Source organism: Suricata suricatta, chromosome 4 (assembly GCF_006229205.1).
Source record: "Suricata suricatta isolate VVHF042 chromosome 4, meerkat_22Aug2017_6uvM2_HiC, whole genome shotgun sequence".
Lineage (NCBI taxonomy): Eukaryota > Metazoa > Chordata > Mammalia > Carnivora > Herpestidae > Suricata > Suricata suricatta.
This window is the reverse complement of record NC_043703.1, coordinates 154,214,523-154,241,066: the sequence shown is the minus strand read 5'-3', so window position 1 is coordinate 154,241,066 and position 26,544 is coordinate 154,214,523. Positions and strand designations below refer to the sequence as shown.

Genomic DNA, 26,544 nt, shown 5'->3' with positions numbered 1-26,544 from the left:
AGGATTAAATAACATTTATATTTAAGAGCACTTAGTAAACGTGCCAAGTGTGAAAAAAGAAAAACTAGCATAGGCAGCTACACAGACTCATTCACTTTACAAAAGACAGAGATCCAAGGACAGAGCAAGGCACGTCAGCCCTGACTCTGAGCCGAGATTTTTTTCCTACACAATGTTATACTCCAGATTTTTAAAATACAGTTTTATTTGTAGTGGAAGGAGTTCTAGTTTGAACAGGCTGGTTTTTTTCTAAGTACTAAGTTCTAGTTTGAAAGGTTCCCCCCCCCCCAAGTACAAAGGGCTTGGTCCAGAATAATTTCTCTAAATATATAAAGTAGACATTTAGGTACAACGCCCTATGGGAGTAAAATTCTTTAACAAAGATCTCTAAATAATTTTAGAGTAATAAACTTTTTTTCAGAAAAGCATAATTATTCTGAACTTAATGTTAAAAAGTCAATATTGGTTAATATTAATACTGACTTAATAACTGGTTTATAATGTTGGTTAGTATTATGTAATGTAGCTCTTTTGTGAAACTGATTTTCTAATGCTGAGGTTACAAAGCACCGAGTTTCTTCCCCCAGACTTTTAAACATTTTCATAGATATACTGAAAAAGATTCTCTCCTTGACCGAATATTAGGCTCTCTTGAAGCCTCTTCACAACTAGGCCTGCACCTTGGCCTGGCTGAGCCTGCTGACTCCAGTTTCAGCAATAATCCTGCAAAACATCAGTTTAGAGAGAATCTCCCACCCCTGACAACTGATCACTGTTGATATGGGAGCAAATTCCTCATCCCTCATCCTTGACACCCGACCACCCAGGCCTGCCTTCAGCAAGAACCCCGTTAAGTCAGGTCAGCAAGAATTCCACTCACCTTCATGTCTCATGGTCCTTGCCATCCACTGGCCCCTCCCATGCTCCTTGGCTTTAAGTCCCCAGCTGCCTTTCTTGTATTTGGAATGGAGCCTGATCTCTCTCCCTTTAACATCTATTGCAAAAGTCTTGAATAATGTCTCCCTTACAATTTTTAAGAAATGACAGAATAATACTTTTCTTTAACAGTGTACACGAAGTGCAAAACTCTTAAGTGTACAGCCCGTGAGTTATGATGAGGTGAAGCACCACACTTTTAACCACTCACCTGAAAGCAAAGACACTAGGTAAAAACGTAGGCTTGAGCTTTAATCTATTCAGAGACAGCTACAGAAAGCAGATCATTTAGTAGAGAGTCTACGATCAGACAACATCACTTCCTACCCCATGGGGAAATATGTTCTTTCATAGTGAAATTATTCTAGGAAAAGAAAAATCTGATCTTCCAAAGACTGGAATTTAAATATCAATATAGAAAATTTTAGGGCTGCAGACCACTTACTAATTTCTCAAAATCATTTTGAAAAGCACTGTTATCCTTTTTAAAAAAAATTAAACACTAGAAATATTTACTCACAGATCATAGGTAATTCAAAAATTTTAAATTTTCTTTTATATAACAAATACATGAGAAGGCATTAAAATATTTTATAGAAAATTGTTCTTAAAATTACAAGCATATTTTTAATAGGCAATGGAAAGAAACCAAAGTCTCAGCTAAAACACAACCCCTGAGCCCATTAAGGACTTGCATTAGTAGATAAGCAGATAGCACACATACTGATCAGTGCTCATAAACTGGTCCTCAAGTCTTTTGAAGAAAATGTGCCTGGCTTCCCAATCAGGCCAACTGACTCCAGAACAGACCTTTTCCCTTACTCATCATGCAAAACGGACCTGCCCAAAGTGTTAAGTAATTTGTCTATTTCACCTGAGGCCATGAGCTCCTGACAATGCACATTGGCAGCTTTGTAGTCATGGAAACGAAGAGCTTGTTCCACTAGAAGGATCAGAACCTGTCCACGCCTTTCTTCTGGGTCTTCACCTTAAACACAGGCAGACGAGTTAATGATGACAGCAGCATCAACTGATAAAACAGCTCATTAACACTGTATTTCGAATTAATTAAAAAATAAAAGGTAGGGATTAGACTGATTTTTAAAAGATTATAGGACAAATGTCAAGGAAACCTTGACCTTCCAATCTATTTACTACTCCTGGAATCAGCTCTCAGTCTCCTAAGAGATCAAAGATCAGTATCAGCCCCAGACCACCTTTCAACCTAAGTAGGTAGAGAAAACGTTTTCCTCCCAGAAAAGGCTTTAAATATTTTGCTATTTTTCTTAATATTTTGCCCTTTGAATGTTCTGTTTCTAATTATAATTAACAAATGACAAATACAAAGAAGGGAGACTTAAACACAGTACATTGGGTATACTTTTATAGTTTCACTAACAATACTTTTATTTATCATAGTAAGTATCTAGACTCTAAGAAAACATACCAAAATTCAGCTTATGTTGACACAAAGATCTTAATCTTTTCAAAAAATAATTCTTGGAAGCCAATTTAGATGTCATGTCCTTTAGCTGGAGCTAAAGTCCCGTGGCCAGCACACGGGACAGTGAGGGCCGAAGCGGCTTTCCAATCCCTCTCCCCCTAACTTCTCCCCCGTCACCCAAATGCCTCCCTCTGGGTGACAGGACCCAGAGCCGCAGTGGCCCCGCAGGAAGGATGCTAACTCTCTGCTTTCAGACAGACCAGAAAAGGACAAGACACAGGACAAGTTACTAAAACTGCAGACCTTAAGAGTAAGTCATTTATATTAAGATTTTAAAACATTAATAAGTGTATGTCCCCTAAATATACCAAATATATATGTTTTTAAAAGTTCAAAATATAAACAGAAATCTCACTTACTTTTGAGCCTATAATATGTGGTTTGGACAAGTCTAACTTCAAACCATTGCTTATAAAACATATGGCCAACAACTCTTCTGGCAGAGATAAGCGTGAGTCAGAAATAGAAAAGAAAATTATCAAGAGACGGTGGTAAGCAGAACAGTGTGGTTAAAGAAACAGGAAAGACAGAGTCAGAGAGACTTTCCTCGGAAGCCAAGGTCTGCTCTTCAACCCTGCTGAGCAAAATATTGGACTTCTCTGATCCTTAATTTCCCTTATAAAATGAAAAAACAATACCATCATCACCACCATTTAGTAGAAGATGAAGTAAGACCACCTAGGTAAAAACCCCACCAAATAGTAAATGCACATATTTTTCTAAGAAATTGTTCGGGTTCAAAGATGCCACACGACATCTGGGCACTGAGGCTGAACCCGCAGGCCTGACCTGGTCTGCACGGATGCTTTCTGGTCACAAATGCCAATCCCGGCCGCCACTCTTGCCCTCACAACCACTTCGTGGCGCCCCAAATGAACCTGTCCTCATTTGAGGGACAGATGGACACACATTTCTATAACGTGCCTGTCTTTGCCGGAAAGACAAATCCCTGCTCAAGAACAGCTCTCTGACATCCGGAAGCATGTTTCCGGACTTTTGCGGGTGATGTCAAGAACGACACAGAAACCTTACCCTGCACTTTAACATTCAAAGCTTACCTGCCACCCTCAGCAAGTCGGCAAGGCCCAGCAGCTTGGCGGATTGTCTGTAGCACGTGGGGGACTGGCAAATACACTCCTTGATGAGGCCAAGCCGGTCGGAGCACAGTCGCACTATGGAAGAGAGACATGACTAAAGACTGGTAACCAGGGACATCGCCAAAGAGTGTCATGGCTGTCCGAGTTTTAGGTAAGCAAACACATCCGGGTCAAAAAGAATTAAGACACAATCGGGGCACCTGGGGGACTCAGTTGGTTAAGCATCTGACTTCAGCTCAGGTCATGATCTCACGGTTCGTGGGTTCAAGCCCCGTGTCGGGCTCTGTGCTGACAGCTCAGAGCCTGGAGCCTGCTTCAGATTCTGTGTCTCCCTCTCTCTCGGACCTCCCCTGTTCATGCTGTCTCTCTCTCTCTTTCTCTCTCTCTCTCTCTCAAACAAATAAAAACAGTTAAAAAAATTAAAAAAGAATTAAGACACAATTGTTTTCTAAAAATTTAAATTGTTGGGGCACCTGGGTGGCTCAGTCAGTTAAGCGTCCAGCTTTGGCTCAGGTCATGATCTCATGGTTCGTGGGTTCGAGCCTGGCATTGGGCTCTGTGCTAACAGCTCAGAGGCTCCTGCTTCAGATTCTGTGTCTCCCCCTCTCTCTGACCCTCCCCTGCTCACACTGTCTCTCAAAAATAAATAAAAAACATTTTTAAAAAATGAAAATTGTTGTTGCTTTTGAATAAATAATGTACAGCTTGGATCTTTTGTCACCCAGCTTCTGAAACAGCAAATGTGCTGACATTCAGGAGCGATGAAAAGGGATCACCTTTTCAAGTGCCATGGAAGGCCTCAGGGAAAATTTTAAAGAATTCGGTTTTGTCTTTGAAAACTTCACGTACATCCTATCACACCTGCGCCCTCATTCCCCTCACCTCCCCACCGCAAAATCGACCCCGCGTTCCAAGTCCACATTCTACCTCCATGTCATCACCCGTGTGATGGACAGGAATGGTCAGAGTGCTCACCGTTCCAATGTATTACCCTTTCTCCAAACTGGCCCTACCGTCTCACTTACCCCAGAGAGTAGGAAAATAAAACATGTCTGATCACAGCAATTCTCACTATGAGGTAATTAAGGACACTTAAAGGGAGAGAAAAGCTTCAGCAAGATTCCGTATGTATGGTCGGAAGAAATGGTTATTTATTTAAAGGAGAAGTATCAACCTTTAAGAAGCATGTCACTATCGGGGCGGCCCGGCCCCCGTAAGTACAACAGTAGCAACTCTGGTGACAGCGGCTGACATTCAATGACCTACAACCCAGGCACTACTGGAGAGAGTTTACATATATTAACCCTAAAAGGCAGAACTTAGAAGGCAGGTGCTATTATCTTCAGAGGAAAAAAAAGCACAGAAAGGTCACTGAAAACTGGTGATGGAACCAGAATTCAGCCCATCCCCTTTAAATGTTTTTCATACCTTCATTCCTCTATTCATTCCCAAATCCATGGATTCATCCATATATTCTGTGCTCTCCCAAAACTCTTATAGGTAAGTGGCAGGGGGCCCAGGGTTGACGAGATAGAGAGGTGGTAGTTTTCTTTGGAAAGTGCTCTTTTATTGTAAGTTTTCATTATGATTTAATTTCAAACTTACAGAAAAGTTGCCCGAATGGTACAAAGGACTCTATACTTTTTGCCAAGAATAATCAATTGTTAATAATTTGCTCCATTTAAACACGCACATGTGCAATCATGCAGGTGAGCCCTCCCTCTCCACACATATATACACACAAATGCACACGTGCGCATGCGCGCACACACCCACACCCACACCTATTTTTTCTGAACTATTTGAGAATAAGTTGCATATTGTCATATCCTTTTATTCCTAAATACTTGAGGGTGCACTGGGTTATTTTAAGGGGGCTATTTATGCATCTGCTAGTACAGTAATCCTTTGTGGCCTTTACTGTAAAACAGAAAGTAGATGCAGACTTCAGTTACTTAGTTCACAAACATGACAACCACTATGTACATCTGAGTCTAACTTCGGCAGACCGTATTACTGTACCCAGGACCCACTGTACGGATTCGTGCCCCAAATACCAACCTAACATTAGGCTTGGCCATGGGATTTCTTTTTTTTTTTTAATGTCTTTATTTTATTTTGAGAGACAGAGAGCAAGCAGGGGAGGGGCAGAGAGAGAGGGAGACATGGAATCTGAAGCAGGCTTCAGGGTCTGAGCTAGCTGTCAGCACAGAGCCCAACACGGGGTTCAAACCCATGGACTATGAGATCATGACCTGAGCCGAAGTCAGACGTTCAACTGACTGAGCCACCCACGCGCCCCTGGTCATGTGATTTCTATGGGCAATGAAAGGGGTGTGGAAATGACATACGGCCCTCTGAGCAAATGCTGAAGAGTCACCGTGGGAGCCCACTCCCGACCTTCTCCCCTCCCGTGAGAACGCCACTGCACGAAGCCGAGCTGCAGAAACGCCGGGGTGTGAGAACTCGCCTTCCATCACGTGGCCGGAGGCTTTGGAGACTTTTACTACAGCACAGCCTGGCTAACATGAACTGACTCGCGTACTTCCAAGTTTTCTGTAACTTTTCTCACTCAGAAAATTGGGTTTTTTTCCTTTAACATTTGCTACTGTTTTATGGGTTTTTCTCCTTGTATGCATTTTAAGAAAATGTATATTACTACTTCATGATTTCAGATGCAATTACTCTCAGAAAGATACTTTCTGCATGTTTCTAATTTGATTTTCCAAATAAAATCTGCCCTCGCTAGATCTCATGGCCGGTCTACACATGTAAGAACTGGGGCTTCAGCAGACTCTTCCATAGCATATTTGATGAATGCTATTTCTCAAGGACACCCTGGTTTTAATAACTCCAATAAGCTGAATCCTTACGATAGCCATTCTTTCTCTAGCTCAACAAAATCAAAGTAGAAAACTGAAGTCACACTTTGCAACGGATCTTCATTTTCTCTAAAGTTCCAAGTTGGGTTCTTTGTCTGTTTCTTGCCCTAAGCAAGGCATAACTACTAATATTTTAAGGACATTAAGTAAATTTGCAGAGTGGAATTCTAATAGAGTTCAATTGCCTTGTTCAAATGTCTTTTTTCTTTATTTATTTCTCTATTTTTTGAGCCTCTGGACAATCACTAGACCAATTCTCTTTTACTGCTTATTGTAGGACATGCTAAATTATATTTCAAAATGTTTCTCGGTTAAGTAAATTCAGGCCTTAGATGTTATTATATTTCTATGAAGGAAAAGAGTCTCTGACACTTAAAATTCCTTTACAAATGGAAATAATAATCATGAAGAAGATCTGCCTGTATGCTCTGCATCTTTTAATAGTGGTGGATCCCTCATTTTCCTGTGGCTCTCACAAATACATACCCAGTGTTTCAGCGCACGCGCGCACACACACACCTGTAACTCTCACTGACACACACACACGTCTCAGACATAAGAAGTTCTCACTGACCAGTTATGCACACGCCACCTTCTCATCGCAACCCTGTAAGGCACGGACATCGAATCATGCCTACAAACCATTATGCAAAATATCACTTTGGGTCGCTCAAGACCGGCACAGGGGGTGACCTGTGACACTGCTGAGGCACAAATCAGAATCGTACCGGGAAGAAGGTGACTTGCAGCTGTCCCTTAGCCGATGAGTTTCCTTCTTCAATCTTTCACTTTCCCACCACTTCATGGCCCACGCTTCACAAACACAGGTTTGTGTGCCAAGCGACCTAGCTTTGCATTCTAGCTCCCCGTCTAACTGTGTGGCCCTGAGCAGGCTACTTAACCTCCTGGATTTTGATTTCATCATCTGGAAGTGGGAAACAATAATAGACACTGCTTCACAGAATATTTTTGAGAACAAATACGTAGAAAACCACTTAGAACATGAAAACCACTCAATAAATGTTCGTTGCTGTTATTACCGCTACTACTGACATATTCGCAGAAATGCTTATGAAGTACGCGATCCTCTAATGTAAAAAGCCTCCATGTTTCCAGACAGAATTTTCAGGTCTATCTACAAAACATTTTATTATTATCTCCAACTGAGGAAGGGACGTTCAAAAACATGAAGATGCCACAGGTCACACAGCTTGGAGCGGCTGAATCAGAATTTAAAGTCCTAGGTGACACTCCTATGACACTGTTCTGTTATCAACGTTAGTACCCCGAGCCAGGAAGTCATTTCGGTTTCTGGAATAGGGCAAGAAGCTAACTCGGTGTTTCTGAATGGCGGGAAAGTAGAGTGGGAACAAGAGGACGAAGAGACGGTGGGGCAGAGGACAATGACGAGCGGGTAAGGCCACGCTAATTCTACTGCCATCAGATGCAAGAGCCTCCACGTAAAATAACAAAGATGACGGCTGATGCTTGGAGCGTCCTTCCAATACCCCAGGCCCTGTGAGCCCACGGCCCTCATCTCTATTCGCAGTTCTAGAAGGTGCTTATTGGTGTCCCTATTCTGTGAATGAGAGAACCTAACAAAAAGAAAGGTGAACTACCTGTCTAGTCACTGGCTGGACAGACCCGGCTCCAAGGTGTTACCCACAGCGCTGTTAGCCTGAGGACTGGCTTATTAGCCTATTATTGAAAGAACACAGGAGACACTGGAAATATCCCACCTCTGCCCATGTGAACATTAATAATTTACATAAAAACGGGAATATCCAAATGATGGGGAAAAGCACACATGTGTATGCACACATATACCAACACTCCAACATAAGGAATCACTTTTCCATGCTATTTCTCTTCCTTTTTATGAACTCTCTGAGTGTCACTTAAGTAGGTCACTAGCCTTCACTTGGTGACCAGGACAACTCCTGGAGAACAGGCAAAGAAGGCTTTAAGACAAAGCAGAGGGACAAAATGAACTCTATATGTTATAGAAAAAATACCTGGACCATGAACGCTTAAATATCAAGTTCCATGGTTTGCCCAGTACCCCTGACGACGGACTACAGAAGCGGCTTAACCCTAAGTTGTGTCCGCGGCATAAACACAACACACAGGGTACAAACGCAATGACCCATCTCTCCCTCCAGAGGACTTCCTGACATTCATTCTAATAGGAAGCTCCAAATCAGTGTGTCAAGCTGGAAAGCTGTCGAGACATGAAAGCAAATGTCCTTCGTCCAGTCAGGAAGCCTCTCAGAAGTCCCAGCAGGATGGCAGGTTTGGTCGCAGATTTTCAAACCCATCAGACGACGTGCAAATATGCCAGCAAAAGTACCGCTAACGGAGCACCACAGAAAATTAAGAGCTCAACTTGTTATTTCAATTCAATTGAAAGAATTCATTTGCATTTGGGGGGCTGCAAGGAAAACTTTTTCGTATTACATCAATCAATCTGCTTAGATTCAGTAAGTAGCTGAATTACACTCCTGTACAGAGTCAAAGCTATGTGGGTGTGGCCCTGGGGCTCTAGACTCTCCCGGGACTGAACACGTTAGCCGAAAACATAAATGCTTCTGCGGAGACAGGTAATGATTTAAAACATCTGAGAATAAAATGAAAATGTTTTTTAGTCACTCTAATCTTCACAATTTTAAAAAGCTTTGTGCTCAAAAAATACAATTTTCCAGTGATTTAACAATCTCCATAAAAGTACTTAAGATGTTACGGGATATATATATTCACCTAGAAATTATTTCCAAACAATAATATTCAAGGTAACAGAAATACTACCTTTTTCAAGTCTAATTAACTTACCTAACAAACAGGAGTCTAATCTGCAGTAAAACTACAATGGAAACCCGCATGGAAACACGAGAAGGTCTCAAGTGACATCCATCCCCTAAGATCCATCTGACTCAAAACACTACATAGGACAAAGACACCAAGGAACGTGTAGTAGGATACCACTGTCCAAAGGTACCGGGAGTTAAAAAAAAAAAAAAGAAGAAGAAGAAGAAGAAGAAGAAAAGGGAGAACGAGGGAGAAGGAGAAGATATTGCTAGGAATTTGCTCTAAGCAAGAACTTCCTGTCATTCCTCCTTTTACAAAAATAGTATGAACTTAAGTAAAGAATATTCTATACTGAGCATAACAAGATAAAATACGGTCATGCACAGCTACTCCTAAATCTATGCAACTGAAACAAAATACAGAAATAAACTGCATAATCAGAAACTGATGGAGATCTGAAACTCCAATCCATACCCCCCACTTCTTTTTGTTTTTTATCCAATAGCCTGTTATGAATGTTATTTCTTTTAATGGCATAACTGAGAACTTAAAAAATACATTTATTGGGCGCCTGGGTGGCTCAGTCGGTTAAGCATCCAGCTTCGGCTCAGGTCATGATCTCATGGTTCGTAGGTTCGAGCCCCGCATCGGGCTCTGTGCTGACAGCTAGCTCAGAGCCTAGAGCCTGTCTTCGGATTCTGTGTCTCCCTCTCTGACCCTCCCCTGCTCATGCTGTCTCTCCCTGTCTCTCAAAAATAAATAAAAAACATTAAAAAAAATACATTTATAATAAGATGTTGGCTTTACTATTTCAGATGTCTACTTGAGATTTCATTTGAGAAATGGGGCCAAGGGTAGGATCTATTGCTAATGGATTAAATGACCAATGATGTTCTTTGGCTTAAAAATAACTACAAAGGAATGCTAGTAATTCAAAACAAAATAATTGAATACTAAGTTAATAACAAAACACTGACTAGAAAATTCACCTTGCAAAGGCAGGATCTTTACCCCAAATTCTTCAAGACATCCCAGGGCTTGGATCAGATCGAGTTCCTCTTGAATGGCCGAAGGCCGATCTGTTATCAGCTGTAAGCAGCACCTAGGGGACATAGGTAAGGTCTGTTGTTTTGTTTTGTTTTGTATTAACATATGTTTGGCTAAGCTGCCTTTCTGTATTCAACGACATGAGATCCAACACACATTATCAAACACCTACTCCATGGCAGGTGTTCTGCTAGATGCTGGCATCTTACTGAATCCTCATAGAAGCCTGTGTGCTAGGCCAGTAGCATCACGTGCTTTCTAAGGAAGCCAAAACTGAAGCTCAGAGAGGACACGTGATTTGCACAGGGTTACACCAAGAGTAGGTCATGCTACCACAGTATGAAGCAAAATGTGTTAACGCTCTTTCTACTGCTGACTCCAAAGGTAATAATCATACAGGAAAGGTTTAAAAAAGGAGACAGAATTCAGGTAATTTCCAGTTATTCTTCTAGGAGAAACAAACATCTTGTTTCGGTGACAATTTTGTTTCCCAAAGGAAAAAAGACTAACCTAAGAAACTGAACTAAGGACATTCTTCTGATCATAAGGAAGAGTCTGTTGGTAATGCAGTGGTAAGATGAATACAGGAGAAAGTGGCTTTGCTAAACTAAGAATGTGTGACACCCTATGGAGGATTTTAAGCACATTTTTAAAACTTCAGACAAAATGTCCTTAATAAATATTTTATTTAACAAATTTTCTGAAAGGTACATGTGGAGGGACAATGGGACACAGGCCTAGAAAGACTGGTAGAGATGAGGCCAGGAAGGGCTAATGGCGCTAAAATCATGGGTCATCTGACGGAGATCTCTTGGCCCTGGTATGCACCTGTTTGAGTGATGGATAGAGGTCCACCTTGCTTGCAAAACTTTAAAATTTAAATAAGATGAGCACTCGCATATACTGCTGATTCAAGAGAAAAGTGACAGAACTATTGTGGTATCTACAGGCACTACCTCTGAGCCCAAGAATTCCCAGTTCTAGAAATTTATACTATATATAGGCACAAACATGCCCAATATAATTAGGGATGTTTACTATATGGCGTTTTTAAAATATAAGAGGGACACCTGGCTGGCTCAGTGGGTTAATTAAGCATTCAACTCTTGATTTCAGCTCAGGTCATGAATCTCATGGTTTGTGAGATTCACGTTCAGGTTCATGAGCCCATGTCAGGCTCTGTGGCTGACAGCACGGAGCCTGCTTGGGATTCTCTCTCTTGCTCGCTCTCTCTCTCTCTCTCTCTCACTCGCTCTCTCTCTCTCTCTCTCTGCCCCCTGCTCAGGCATGTGGATATGCTTTCTCTTTCTCTCTCAAAATAAACTTTAACATATAAGAAAATGCATTAAAATGGAACATTGTACAACCATCAAAAGAGAATGAATCAAGCCTACGGGCACTCATGAAAAAACCTTCAGAATAGATCATAAGTGGAAATAAGATGCAGAAAGGTATGTACCAACAGTAAGCACCCATTTGTGACTTAGGAAGAGGGTAACATTTACAATATTTTGGAAGGATACATAGGAAAATGATTTAAAAAGATAGCTAGGGATAAAGTTAGGGCAACAAGAATGAAGAGAGAATTATTATAAATAAATATCCTTTTTTGTATTGTTGAATATTTTCATCTCGTGGATGTATTCCTTCCTCAATTAAAAAACTAGTTCAGCGGTGCCTGGGTGGCTCAGTCAGGTGAGTGTCCAACTTCAGCTCAGGTCATGATCTCATGGTTTGTGAGTTTGAGCCCCTCACTGGGCTCACTGCTGTCAGCACAGAGCCTGCTTGGATCCTCTGCACCCCCCCCCCGCCCCTCCCCTGTTCATGCTCCTTCTCAAAAATAAACATTTTTAAAAAAATAGTTCATAATAATTTAATCAATAAGAATGTCTGGGCTATTTTCTATATTAAATATAACTGTGAACATGTAAATACATGCAGGCTCACAGGTCATAATCAGTCTGGTGTCACCTTATACACCATTACCGCATCTTTTCCAAATTACCGTGTGTGTGTGTCCTTGTGGGAGAAAAAGATGGACTAAAAGGGAAATACTGGAAGTGTAGATTTAAAAACAATCTCTGAAAACTCCTGCCAAAAAGATTTAGGTCAAACACAACTCCCAGTTTTAAAAGCTATTCTATTTGATATTTTCATCATCTGAAATAGAAATACAATCCCTTAGGAGAGAAAAAAAATGTACTATTTTTAACAACTCCATCAAGTTCAGTAACATGGTTCTCTCTGTAATAAGACATCACTGGGGGTGGGGGAGCTTCCCTTAAGCTTCTTCTTTTTTTTTTTTAGCTACTGGTCATTTGGTGGTTGGGGGGGAATAATTAATCTAAATAGCTACCACAATCAGTACATCAAAATAAATTCCAAGTGAGCCTAAAATTTCAATGTGAAAATATAACAATCAAAGTAGTAAAAAACAATCTGAAAAACTCTTGTAATGCTCTTGGGAATTAAAGATCTTTCAAAGGATGAGACCCAAGATAGAAACTATAAAAGAAAATAATCAAAATCTTTGAAGATTCTGAACAACAATTTGAAAATCATATATGATAAAAACTTGACAATGTGGTTAAAACATGTAAGAAAGGCAAAGGGTGAATGTTGTTTAGGCACAAAATGCTCGTAAAAATCAATAGTAAAAAGATCAACACTAAATTTCCAGGACAACAGGCCAAAGAGAAACAGAATTCACAGTCCAGAAATTTCCACCTGGAAGGGGCTTTAGAACTTTACCATCTAATCAGGTCCCCTGTCCCTAAACGCAGAAGTCACATAAAGCATACAGCCATTGCCTAAAAATTTCCAGAACTTGAAGTTACAGGCTATCCCATAAATCCTTTCTAAGAGAAAAGACACACAATCTTGCAGATCATCAGCAAGAAAGACTGGGAAAGTATGCTGGAGAAAAAGGGGCCATGAGGAAGTTGATGAATATTCATAACGTAATTATCTTTCTGTAGCCAAGCAATAAATAACTGTGCCCTATAGAGTACAGTCAATCTGTGCTTGCGGTAATATATTTTGCAAAGTAAAGAACAAAACCAACAGTGGAGTCTGTGTCCTCTGCCTTCTCCCCTCCCTCTTCTGGAAGAATGCACAAGTACTCTACCTGGCCAGAGCCATGCAGCTGTCAGTGAGGTTGGTGGAAGAGTTAAAGTACTCTCTGCTGGCAGCCAAAACCAAGTCGATACTTCTTTCGTAACTGACCCTGTACTGGGCCTTCCCTTTCTGCGCGGCACCTGCCGGGGGATTTACCGAACAAGCAGTGCAGTGCATCATGTGCCCAGCTAAGTGGATATTTTCAAGGCGGCTGGAACACAGAAGGCTCTCTGTAAATATCTGGGGGAAAGAAGAAACTGTAATTAGTCTTAACGAGGGCAGGTTCAGTGCTTCTCAACAAAACGAAGGCTCTGATGTCCAAACGAAATAGATTAAGTAATACATTCATCCTACAGTGAGTAGTTGCACAAATGACACTGTGAATGCACCAAGTGACAAGCAAGGACACTTCAAGTGGTTAATTTTATGTCATGTGAATTTCACCTCAGTAAAACAAACTCATCTTTTAGGAAGAAGAAATCATTTAACTGAACGCACTAAATAGGAAGTTTAATACAGTTGACCCTTGGACAACAAAGAGGTATGAGTGCTGACCTCCTCACGCAGTCAAAAATTCCAGTACAGCTTTTGACTCCCCCAAAACTTAACTCCTAACAGCCTACTATTAAGTAGAAGCCTCGGAGACAACATGGACAGGTGAAGAACGCGTATTTCTTATTTACTGTATTCTATAACTATTCTTACTTACACCAGGGTTAGCTGGAGGAAATATTAAAATCACAAGGAAGAGAAGATACATTCACAGTACTGTACTTACCAAACACAAAAATAAACTTGTGGGTAAGTCAGTAGACCGATGTGGTTCACACCCATGTTGTTCAAGGATCAACTTTATCTTAATGTGTACAGTGAACATTTAAGTCAAATATCTCAAGTTCATATTCATTAAAAAACAGGATTCCTTAAACATCCTGTCCCATACTCAACAGCGCCCACTCTGCTTAAACTTTTTATAACAGTTCAATTTTTTTTAAAAGAAAATCTTTGAATATGACACCTATAATTTATGACTGCTTAGTGCATCTGAATTCAGGCTTACTTACTCGCCTAGCTGCAGATATAACACGGACTTTTCTTTTCCAATCTGCAAATTAAAAACTATTAAAATAAAACAAGAGCCACTGATGGAAGATATTCATGCAAATATTGTATTCTACTGGCAACTAATAACCTCAATTAACACAAAATTTACTGTATGACTGAGATTATGTACTTATTACTTAGTCCAAAAAAGTCTGAAAGAGATCCTTTTAAATTTACACTAATAATGTCAATATATAATTAGTATAACAATTTCCCCAAGAATGTTCTTCCCTCTTCGGCCTTCACTGTTGGATAAGGATAGCACAGAAATAGAAGGAAGAGATGAAAAAAATAGATTTCATGGAGAAGAGAATTTTCTTACAATTAAGGCGACTACCCAATTTTCATAGGATCCCCTTATTTTCACTTGTTTCTAGGGTTCTGGGGAAGGTAGTATTTTTTGACAGGCCTTTATTGAAATGACTGATTACCATAATATTACTAATAACTGTGAGGGGTCTATATAAAATACATATTGTGACAAAAAGCAAATTACCAATGAGCACCCCTAATTACTTACATGTGACAAGTGAAAATGGCTTAATCCAAGGGACCCAAATAATTTAGATATGACGGTTTCTCTACTCCTTTGAGTTGTTCAAGTAAGCCATAAAGAGTGAATATAATTAAAATATAATTCACTCACTCTAAAATTTAAAAGTGTTTGCTAAAACAAACAATACAGATTTTTGCTCTATATGCTCTATCAAAATTTTCAAAACTGTCCCATTGAGCTATTATTATTTCAAATATTTCCCAAGTATTACTGAAAACCCTACTATAATAGCCAAAAGTCAGTAGGACAATACAGCATAATTTTAAAGTTACTAAAATAATATTTAAAAATTTAAGTTGGAAAAAATGTAAGTTTGCCAAATCTCTATTACCTTCCTTTATAACCATTTCAAAACTGCCATAATATGCTCTCAAATGTTTTCCTAAGGAGTGAGACTAATGGCCAGAAATCATTAAAATACCAAAGCCTAATAAAAAGGTGTTAAAATATAACAAAAACAATTTGTTATGAAATTATACAAGAGCTAGTTCAAGTGTTATACACATATTGCCAATTTTCCAATGAGAATCAAAAACAGAAAAATAACAAAATAATGCCATTCCAACTTAAAAACACGACTGCAGACATATTCATGACGGTTAGGTTTTGGACCCCACGTGCATATAGATTTCCTCCTGGAACTGGATTTCAAGTTTCACCTTCGACACAAAAGGAGAAGCTCCTGGCTTCTGAGACTATAATCATCGACATAAACTCTGTTCTCATTCAAACATTTAAAAACCAGAAGTACAAATGGAAAACCATTGCTCAACAGTCCATATTAGCAGTGTTTTGTTAAAATCACCTTGAATAAAAATGCCAACCAATTTCACAGAATAGAGACCTATTTTTATAACCCTCTTCATCAACATGCCATGCTTTGCAATGTCAGAGCAGAGCAACCCAAGAAATATTCTATACAATTTCACGTCTGGCATATTGACAGAAAAACTCCAAATAGGAACTTGCTTTTAAATGACCTCTCACTAAAAATGGGTTAGCTGGATCATTTTTCCATACGAACTGTGAGTAATTTGGTGGTAAGACACATACCTTCCAAAAATAATAATTAAATCCCCCTGGGTTACACTCCTGACTCAATTAGCAACCATTTGCTAAGTCTCCTTCGTGTTCTGGACATTACACTGTGCACTGGGGGACAGGAGGGTGAACATGAACATGATAATGCCTACCCAAGGGGCTCATGACCAAAGGGAAGAGCCATATGTGGAAACAAGTTACTGCATCTGCCAAGACTGTAATGGAGACAAGTGACATGTAAGGACAAAGGCAGGCATCCTCAAGGGCATAATTAGTGAAGCGAGTCCTAAAAATTACCAGCAATGTTCAGATAAAGGAAAGAGGAATATATCCAGACAAAGGGAACAGCGCCGGCAGAGGCCCAGAGACGTGGAGCAGCGTGGCGAGTGCAGAGTCAGGGCAGACGCGGGGGACGGAGCGAGCACGGGGCACACAGCCAGCCCTGTGTGTGCAGGGTAGCACAGGGGAGAGCGGGCAGGAGGGCTGGACGCTGTGCCCTTCTGTGCCACCACTCTCACAAGCACGGCTACTTTCTGATGCTGACGTGGAGCAAGCAGCAAATTTGAAGAAGGGGAGTGTCGTGAAAGGGCGTGTCTGAGGAGAGAGCTCAGACTCCGTGTAGATGAGAAATACGGAGGCTGAGAGACCAGAACTGCCACTGAGCAGAGATGAAGACAGGACAAATTGGAGAGACCCTTCCCAGGTACATCAAATAGGCTGTAGTGGCCACCGAAACTGAGGAAATGGGAGGAGTCAAGGAGGAGCCCCCGCCCCGCCCAGGAGGAATGCACTGAATCGCAAAGATAGGGAAGGCAGGTGGCAGGGCAGGGAGGGCTCCACATGGAAAGCACCACCAGGGTGCCTGGCTGGCTCAGTGGGTTAAGAGACCAGCCGGCCCTTGACTTCGGCTCAGGTCATGATCACATGGTTCCTAAATCTGAGCTAACAGCACAGAGCCTGCTGAGGATTCTCCGGCTCCCTCTCTCTCTCTCTGCCTCTCCTGTATTCTCTCTCTCCTTCTCAAAAATGAATTCACTTAAAAAGGGGTGCCTTGGTGGCTCAGGTCATGATCTCACGGTTCTGGAGTTCGGGCCCCAAGTTGGGCTCTGTGCTGACAGCTCAGAGCCCGGAGCCTGCTCCGGATTCTGTGTCTCCCTCTCTCTCACTGCTCTTCCCCCACTCATGCTCTGTCTCTCTCGATCATTCAAAAATAAATCAACATTATACAAAACTTAAAAAAAAAACCTTAAAAATAAAAAAAGAAAGCACTACTCTCTTACTCAACAGTATTACTTATTATGAAGTATTACTTATTATGATCATCGTCTTTGTGTCCGATAAACACACTGTAACAACACGGAACCTTCTAAATTAAGAGAAGTCCTCGCCATGTGTAGAGTTACCTCATAGCAAGCATCAGAATCTAGGCAGGTGTAAACATTCTGCTGCATCGTTAACATGTCCTGAAGCAACATCCTCCAATGGGACTCACTGACAGGAGGCTGCCTGTGGGGGGTGGGCGAGAAAAGGAGCAGAAAAAGAAAATAATTCATGAAATCTCTCTTCATTTAGCCAAAAGCAAAAGAACACAGAAACACAAAAAACATTGGCATCACCATTCTGTGGGCCACGCAAATCCCGAGTGATCAACAGGTATAATCTCATTTGAATTTCCAGGAATCAACTTGGATCTGAGGGAAAGGCGGAGTGGCTCTGCATCGATGCTAGAGACGCGGCCAGAGCTGCCTGGGTCCCAGGCTGCCTACATGCCGCACAGGAACAGCATTAAGTGACAAGAGCAAAGGTAAACATGCTGTGAGTTTCCAAGATGAAGCACAGCAAGACACAGCAGGAAAAGCACTCGGACATCGGACACCGGAGTGCTGGCTTCAAATTCATCTGCATCACACCGCGACGCCCTGCAGGGGATCTTCTGGACTTGGCCCACTCCTGGCATCTGTCGAGAGGCCCGGGACCCCAGCCGGCCAGCAGGGCAGCACCAGTGGCTCCTTCCAGTGGGGGGCCCTACAGCAGTCCACAGAGTGACCGACCAGGCACCTCAGGGGTTGTGTTCACCGGGTGACAGCCCAGGTGCCAGGAGACAGAGCTTTAGAGGGTATTGGGTAGTGCCAGGAGCTGCCCTGTCTGCGTTAGGAGGAAGTTTCCTGCCCAAGAATCAGTATCGTTTATAACAACTCCGCAGGCACCGTTTTCAGCATCTCCTCAAGGACACGTCAGTGACCACACTCAGGAAAGCCCGAAGCACAAAGCCCCTATCAAGGTTTCCAGTTCATCTCCGGTTCCTCTGGGTCAGGGGCAATTTACCAGCCGGGGATCAGTGTCCCACAACCAGTGAGGCAGGCACAAGCCCACTGGTCACACACCACCGGATGCTGGAGTGCAGGTTACAGAAGCAGAGTCGGTGGCGCCGGTGCCGACGGCTTGCAGTGGGGGAGGGGGGGTGTTAACAATTCCACTGCTAACTGCATATTAGCTGCAGGATTCTGAACACGGAGTGTTCCCGAATTTTGGTCTCCTCACTGAAAACCCATCGTGGAAAGTGATAAAAAAAATGGAGATTAATTCTAATAAAACACAGGCATTGAAGCACGATGTTCTTAATTTTAAAAAGAAGCTCAATCACCGGTAAGGATTTGAATAGGTCTCTTAATTTCTCTAAGCCACAGATTCCCTTTTTGAGCATTGTGAGGATTTACTGGAACTAGAATGGATGGAGAGGCACTCCCTCCATTTTTCTGGTATAAAACAGTATTCAGTAAATGTTAATGAATGAATCTGAGAGTTATAAACACATTTCTTTGGTTTCCATAGTCATATACGCAATTGCTAATACTGTGTAGCAGGAAGGAGGAAGTCCTGTACTTCTCTCTGCCTCTCCCGAGGGTCCCCCTTCGCTGAACACACGTGTATTTGGAATCATTATCTGTTTACTTGCTAATCTTGTTGTTCTACATAATCATTAATCTCACCGTTTGCAAAGGGCAGGTTTTGTTTTATTTTGATTTGGGTTTGTCATAAACCAACAGATGTTTCTTCACCACACACCTTCTCCCCTTTTGCTGCTGTTTTTAAAACGGGGCAAAGAGACTATTTGCATATAATATTATTGCTATAGAGAAAGTATGTGTTTGGGATCATTGTTGTAAAATCTCTGGTCTCTCGGAACTTTTTCCCCTAAAATTGTTTATAAGCATATGCTTGCTTATAGTATTTTGTATTTATTACACAAAACATATAATTACTTCTATCACATATGTAACAAAGCATAAAAGAATACATTTTTTACCTAGAATATAAACAGGTAAAAAAAAAAAAAAAGAAAGAAAGAAACGGACACATTGCATGTCTTCCAGGATAATCCCTGAAATGCGTCCATTACTTAGACGTTGGTGGGTGAACTCCAAAGAAACGGAGGGCTCTTTCAGATCTGGCTTGCAGGTAAGTAAGCTGCAAGATGTTTGAAGTGAGGGTCCACCCTGCAGCAGCTGGATCCCGCCCAGGCATTGTCTAGCTGCATTCAAATTCTCATAGCCCAGCTGTCCTTCTGGAAGCCATCAACAATGGGACAGATGGTACTAATGTTTTCTCACACATGGCTAGCCATAAGTACAGGTTCTAATTAAAATAAATTATAAGACATTATTTACAATGGCCTTTTCAGAATACATTCAGTAAATATGAACCAAAAGTAGAACCTGAAGGCATTATACCAGAGATTTGCAAATTAACAGAGAGACCCCTAAATACAAACATGATGTGTTAGTCACAGCCTTGAACAGAGGAATATTTTCCAGGGAGAAATCGCATTGCACACAAGATGGGAAAACTTGATTGTGCAGATTCAATGAAATCTGCTATGATTTAGAATATGCATACGAATATTCCATTGATGCTGAAGGCCAAGCCATGGCAGCGTACATGGAATAATTAGGATTCACTTCAAATTAACTAGTTTGAAGAAAAGAGGCCACATTCTCTTACATGTTCCAAGTAGAACAACCATGAGGAGAGATGAACTTCAAGGACCTCAGAAGTATCTGAGGGACTCAAGGGAAACACAGGAGGTAGTCTAGTGGCAGCAGCAAGGCTTTCTCAAAGAGGAGGTTCTAGAATAGAGTCAATGTGATCAGAAATATTGACCATTTGTTTATAGTTCTAAAAAAAAATCTTAAGGCTTGAGCTGCCAAAACTTTTTAAATTATTCATTTAATAATTACTGGGAGAGGACCATTGATACAGAAGGTCCTGTCTGAGATGTGTGGGAGCTAGGACGCTGGCCCTGGAGGAGCTCATGATCTGGAACGGAACCTAAGGTACACACGTCGATCACCACGAGTATACTACTACTGAGAAAGACAGAGACAGGGAGACAGATACAAAATGCCAGGGGATTTCCTAGGAAGGAGAGATCCTTGAGCAAACCACTAAGCAGTTTACTAGGGTTGACTGGGCTCAGGATTCCCAGAGATGTCTGTGTGGTATATGTTTATTCATCTACCATCTCATGGGTGTTACTGTTTAGAAGCAGGTCTGACGGGTCTTAGTTCCATTACAGTCCTGGCATAACTAAGTGGCACATGGCAGCTTGGCTCTCTCCAGCCCAGACCTTTACAGAAAGACCTAACTTACATACTACCTACTAGAAATACACTTCAAATGCAAAAGCAAAAATTAATTAAATGTAAAAGGTACACTAAGCTATACACCAAAAGACAGATCATGCTAAAAGCAACAAAAGGAAAGAGAGAAAACTTATGTACAAAGAACTAGAGCTGACTCTGTTTGCAGATGGCATAATATTGTATGCAGAAAATCCAATGGAATATTCAGGAAAACCTACTGGAACTAATACAGGAGTCCAGCAAGGTAGGAAGACACAAGCTCAATGTATATCAACATTTAAAAAAATACATATTAACACATATCAATATACTATATACTAGGAATAAGCAATACAAAAATGGAATAAGAAAATAATTCTATTCACAATAACACAAGGAAATAAAATATTAGAAATCCTTTAAGGTACATGAATATTCATTGCTTTACCTGTAAAATCCAAAACTCAAAACAGCCCACATGTCCATAAACAGGCGGACAGGTCAACGAAGTGTGATAAAAGTAACATGTACAAGAGAAAACAGAGCAGCGGCCGTCTAGGGAGGGGTGAGGCAGTGATGGGGAGAAGCAGAAGAGTGGGAACAGAAAGAGGCAAAAAGAAGCTTTTAAGGGTGACGGATATATTTATCAGCTTGATTGCGAGATGGTTTCATGAGTATACATACATCAAAACTTATCCAATTCTGCACCTTAAACACGTGCAATTTATTTTTGGTCAATTAAAATTCAATGAAGGAAGGAAGGGAGAGAGAAAGAAAGAAAACTACTTTTAATCATATACAAAACTGATTAATTTTGTCCATTACTCACTTCCGACCGGTGTGCCTGGTCAATCTGACCATCAGCGCACGTGCCTCTTCTGAACTGGACTGAGTGTTCTTAACAAACGAAATCGGTTTCTCAAGTCCGTGTTTCTCCAAAATCTCTGACACACTAAAAGCGAGAAAAGGGTTTTTTAAAGTCTTGCTACCAAACAAAAAAAAAGTCTAAGCATCTTAAACATAGAAGGAGCACTTAGGTGTTTAGTATTAAAAAAAATATATAGCATATAGAATGACCCAATTTTACATATTACATTCTCAGACAAAAAAAGTTAACATTATGTACCCAATTGTATTTCCCTTACTTTTATGACAATGTACCTTAGAACTAGTAACTATTTTTTAAATGTATGACATTTCCTGATCTAAAAATCATTTTTGTAATTTTCCTGTACTCTAAAATCATGAAATCAGTAAAACAAGGAAAATCTATCATTTCAACACCCAGCTTTAACTCTGAACAAACCTGCTGAGTAACTTATTGTGGGCAAGGCTGTTAGAAAAGCAACAACCAATTTTAGAGCTGGAGCTCCAGAAACATCACAAGACTCAATCTCCCTCCAAACTCTATTCTATGAAAATACAAACTGCATCACAAATTTTGTTTCGGGTGAGTCTTCTTGCAGCGGCTTTGCCTCCCCCAGCCTCACATCTACGAATGAACCACCACTAGACACACACAGTCGACTGGCTAGACTTCACCAGCTCTTCATAAAGACACATCCCGTGGGTCACGTCACCTGCCATCACATATGCTGAAACATTTTCCAACAATTAGTGGCCATGAAATGGAACAGGAATAAAAAGTTCTTATTTTAAAAAGTGACTTAAACTAAAGAAGGAAAGGCATGGGACCATCCAGAAACCGACAGGCTGTTACTGCTTCCCTGAGGTACTAAGCACGTGCTGTGATGTCAGGACCATGCGTGGTTTTGCTCAGGGAACGCATGGTAAAATATACTGTTTATTTCACTGTATCTTTCTGAGATAACTCTTCTCGATTTCATTAGAGGGAAAAATGGTAATCCTCAGTTTGTAAGGAATGACTCCATACTGACTCAACCCACTAAGCTTTACATAAACTGCTCAACTTTTCAGGGACACTGGGGAGAAGAGAAGCACAGCCAACCTAACCTAAGCGAAGCTTGAAAAGAAGGAGCAAGCTTGATTTATGAAGCATTTTTCAAGGAAAAAAAAAAAAACCTATAACTTTCAGAACACAAAGTAATACCTACCAGGCTAGGCAACGATAAATAGAGGACACAGGTCTGGAGGAAACCGAACAATTAATTCTTCATTAAACTCCCATTCATACACGAAACATAAACACACTGTTTCCTTAAATACAACTTGAAACATTTTTATACTCAAGCCCCTTAAATTAAGTGAATAAAACTTCTAATTAGTAGACTCCAAATTATACTTTACTATTCATATCACCACTATAAAGTGATGCTATTACCTATTATTCTATAATTATATATTGGAAAACATTGTTATCTCTAAAATTTTAATACATATATTAAAAATTACTCAAGCATCTTCACATTCACATGTAAATACCAGTAAACAACACATGACTTCCTAAATGGTAAATCAGGAGATTTCAGGCTCCAAGATAGAAAGTTTAATGCTTCATTTTGGCCCTAAAGAATATTACCGCGGAGTTACTTGAAGGCTCTGGTGTAGTTTGATCTAATTCAGATAGTCAATCAAATGTAATATGCCCAAAAAATGAAAGGTGGGAGTATAATAAACATGGTTTGCTGAGAGATACAATAATTGTTGCAGAAACTAACATTTCTTGTGTACTTACTTCTATTGCGTAGAAGGCATTTTAAACACTTTATCGAACATTAATTCAATAATCTCACGAGTTTGATATTATAAATAAGAAAACTTGGGGCTCAAAGATCACAGAGCTTGTAAGTGGCGATGCTTGGATTTGAACACAGGTCCATCAATCTTCAAAGTCCAGGCTCTTTTTATTTACTCTACATAGGCTAGCAGTACGTTTGCATTAAGAAAATGTACCCCCAAGAGAGTCAAACAAATAGGAAACCACATTGGAAATGGTCACGAGGCATATTAAAGGAAATATTTTTCGGACAGACCTCCTCCCTCAGGACAGAGCCAACAGACTCATTTTCCTCACCTGAGAATTTGCTCCAGTTGGTCTACCATATCATGAAGAGTTGCTGTTACCTCGGTTTTAGGACTAAAGGATTAAGAGAAAAAGATTAAAATTAAGTTATAGGAGTAGCTTCTTACAAAAAATACAAGATTCACGTGAGGAAAACAAATGATGTTTCTCTTATAGTTAATATACAACAATATTACACTGCCTGGGCAAAACTTTAGTCCTATCTTCTGAATGCATTCAGCATCTTTCAGGACTCAAGAAATTAAGATAGAAAAAATACTGGGCTAAAATGATACTCTCTATTACTGATTAGCACCATATGGACAGCTACTTACTGAAGAACTCTTAGTTCAATTCTGCTAAAAGGCAACAAAGAATTATAAGTTATTTCACTCTTTTTTTTTATTTTAAGAAGAGGTAGAAAATAACATCACCATTTAGTTCTGTTCTTTCAACCAAGGAAACAGGTTAGGAGCATGACCCTGCACACTCGCTTTCCTCTAGGCCTGCCTATATCCCTACCACCCCCCAGAAGTTTCCATTAGGATTCTATACACTCAGAAGATTTCTTCTAAGTCATCGTTCCCTCTGCATCCACTTCAGTATTGAGGAACCAAAAAGAAGGAAGGCTCTCAGGTAGATAATCCCTAGAAGGTAGTGGAGATAAAAAGCAAGGCCTTTCCCATTTGCAGCAACGTGGATGGAACCGGAGGGTATTTACTATGTTAAATGAAGTCAGTCAGTCAGAGAAAGATGGATACCATGTTTTCACTCATACGTGGATCTTGAGAAACTTAATGGAAGACTATGAGAGAGTGGAAGGAGGGGGCAAAGGTTACCGAGAGGGAGGGAAGCAAACCATAAGAGATTCTCTAATAGGGGCGCCTGGGGGGCTCAGTCGGTTAAGCATCCAACTTTGGCTCCAGTCATGATCTCACAGTTTGTGGGTTTGAGCCCCGCGTCGGACTCTGTGCTGACAGCTCAGAGCCTGGAGCCTGCTTTGGATTCTGTGTCTCCCTCTCTCTCTCCCCCTCCCCCACTCATGTTCTTTCCCTCTCTCAAAAATAAACATTAAAAACAATATTTTTTAAAAAGAGACTCTTAAATACTCAAACTGAGGGTGGTTGGGGGGTGGGGAGAGGGGAAAGTGGGTGATGGGCATGGAGGGGGACACTTATTGGAACGAGCACTGGGTGTTGTATGGAAACCAATTTGACAATAAATTATACTTAAAAAAGCAAGGCCTTTCTAACAAGCATGTGGACTGGGGACTAGGAGAAACATTACCATGGCAAAGATCACACACTAATGAAATGTGGCTGGTAGAGTAGGTTTAGTACGGCACAACACACATAAAAGTGAATGCAGGGATTTCCACAAAAGCTGAGACACTACTATAAAAGTCCCTTCTGTCCTGCACAACCCTGTGTCCCCAGTATGTGCAGCACTGTACCTGACACTCCCCAGTGCCCCACCCACCCCCTGCCAGTGATGCAGTGAATCCCAGCAAGGTCTCAGGCTTTATTAGTAAGACGAACAAATAAAACTCTTCATCTGGACTTTGAAAATTAAAAATGTCCTAACTTGAGCACAAAAAAAGATTCATTACTTATAAAACGATCGATCTTTCCTGGTCTAAATCTATTTGGCAATTATTCATGCAGTTTACATAAGTTACACTATCTTCTTAAACCAACTTTTAGGCCCTGACCTAGAGTGTTAAGTTGGGGTACGCTCCACGTAAAGCCCTTCAGAAGGTCATTTGTCACAGCTACCTTCTATTAACACACAAAAGTAATTTCTTAACTATCATTTTGTAGCTCTACAATAAATATTTGTCACTGACTTTCAAGAATACGGTGTTGTTCTGCTGTGAATTTATATTCACAGATATAATAAGTTTTTTTCCAGCCATATGGAATACGGTGCCTACGTAAGATACACGAAACATTAATGAGGTTAAAGAAGTGTTCATTTCATGGCAAAACAAACACAGAGTTTACCATTTGGTAGGCAATCAGGTAACCACTAAAATCAACAACTAATCACAGGCAAAATACAAACTGATGAACTTGGCATGAAGAACAAAGAGAACCACAAAAAATATTTTGAAGCTCTAAATTTTAATACAAGGCTAATTAAAAATGACATGTTATTTAGAAAATTATAAATGTGAAATATAATCATTAAGAAATAAATGGAAAACAAGAGAGTATCAAGCTATTTTTTGTATTTACCAAAAAAAAATCTGTTAGATCAGAAATCATGAATCTGGAGCCAAGACAAAGAGCCATTTCTTAGCCTAGATACTCTTCACAACCACACTAATTCTGTAACGTAGCTGTAACGTCTACATTAAAGTTGTTCTTTTAATATCATTCCACTGATACTTTTCAGTAGGCAAATCACTGTTTAAAAATTAATAGGTAAGCTCTAGTTGACATTTATGCTTAATTGATCTTACTGAAAAACCAAGTCTGATACATTTATTCCTAAAAATTACACACATTACTTGGACATCAAGGGTTGTGACTGGCTGATTCAAAGGAGGCACAAAGCTGCAAGGCAGAGCGCCACGCTTCCCAGCTGGGCCATCCGAGGAGACACTGCCATCACTCTGCTCTCGGACACAGATGTTAAGAGAGGCCTCTGCAGCTCCTGTAAGCCTCCGCAAAGAGCAGTTTTACTACTAACACCCTGATAGCCACTGGGTTGAGATTTCTAAATGATGGGTAATGACCCTTTGCTACAAAATCTGTTAATACATTCCCCCTTACCATACTTTTGCTGCCTACTGAAGGCCTGCGGCTCTGAGAGAGGCGGAGTTCCAGAGACACACATGCTCCTCTG

At 40.6% G+C, this 26,544-nt stretch overlaps 1 protein-coding gene across 6 annotated transcripts in view; it reads right to left on the bottom strand.

The window, feature by feature from the left end:
• NBAS (neuroblastoma amplified sequence) overlaps window positions 1-26,544 on the bottom strand; it is a 315,339-nt gene that overhangs the window by 150,521 nt on the left and 138,274 nt on the right. For all 6 annotated transcript variants that reach the window (XM_029938273.1, XM_029938274.1, XM_029938276.1 and 3 more), the window contains 7 exons: window positions 23,707-23,769; window positions 21,541-21,663; window positions 17,493-17,595; window positions 13,399-13,628; window positions 10,214-10,326; window positions 3,499-3,612; window positions 1,811-1,924 (listed from right to left, as the gene is read on the bottom strand). In XM_029938273.1, coding sequence (XP_029794133.1) covers window positions 1,811-1,924; window positions 3,499-3,612; window positions 10,214-10,326; window positions 13,399-13,628; window positions 17,493-17,595; window positions 21,541-21,663; window positions 23,707-23,769 — 860 coding nt within the window. The remainder of the gene's footprint in view (window positions 1-1,810; window positions 1,925-3,498; window positions 3,613-10,213; window positions 10,327-13,398; window positions 13,629-17,492; window positions 17,596-21,540; window positions 21,664-23,706; window positions 23,770-26,544) is intronic.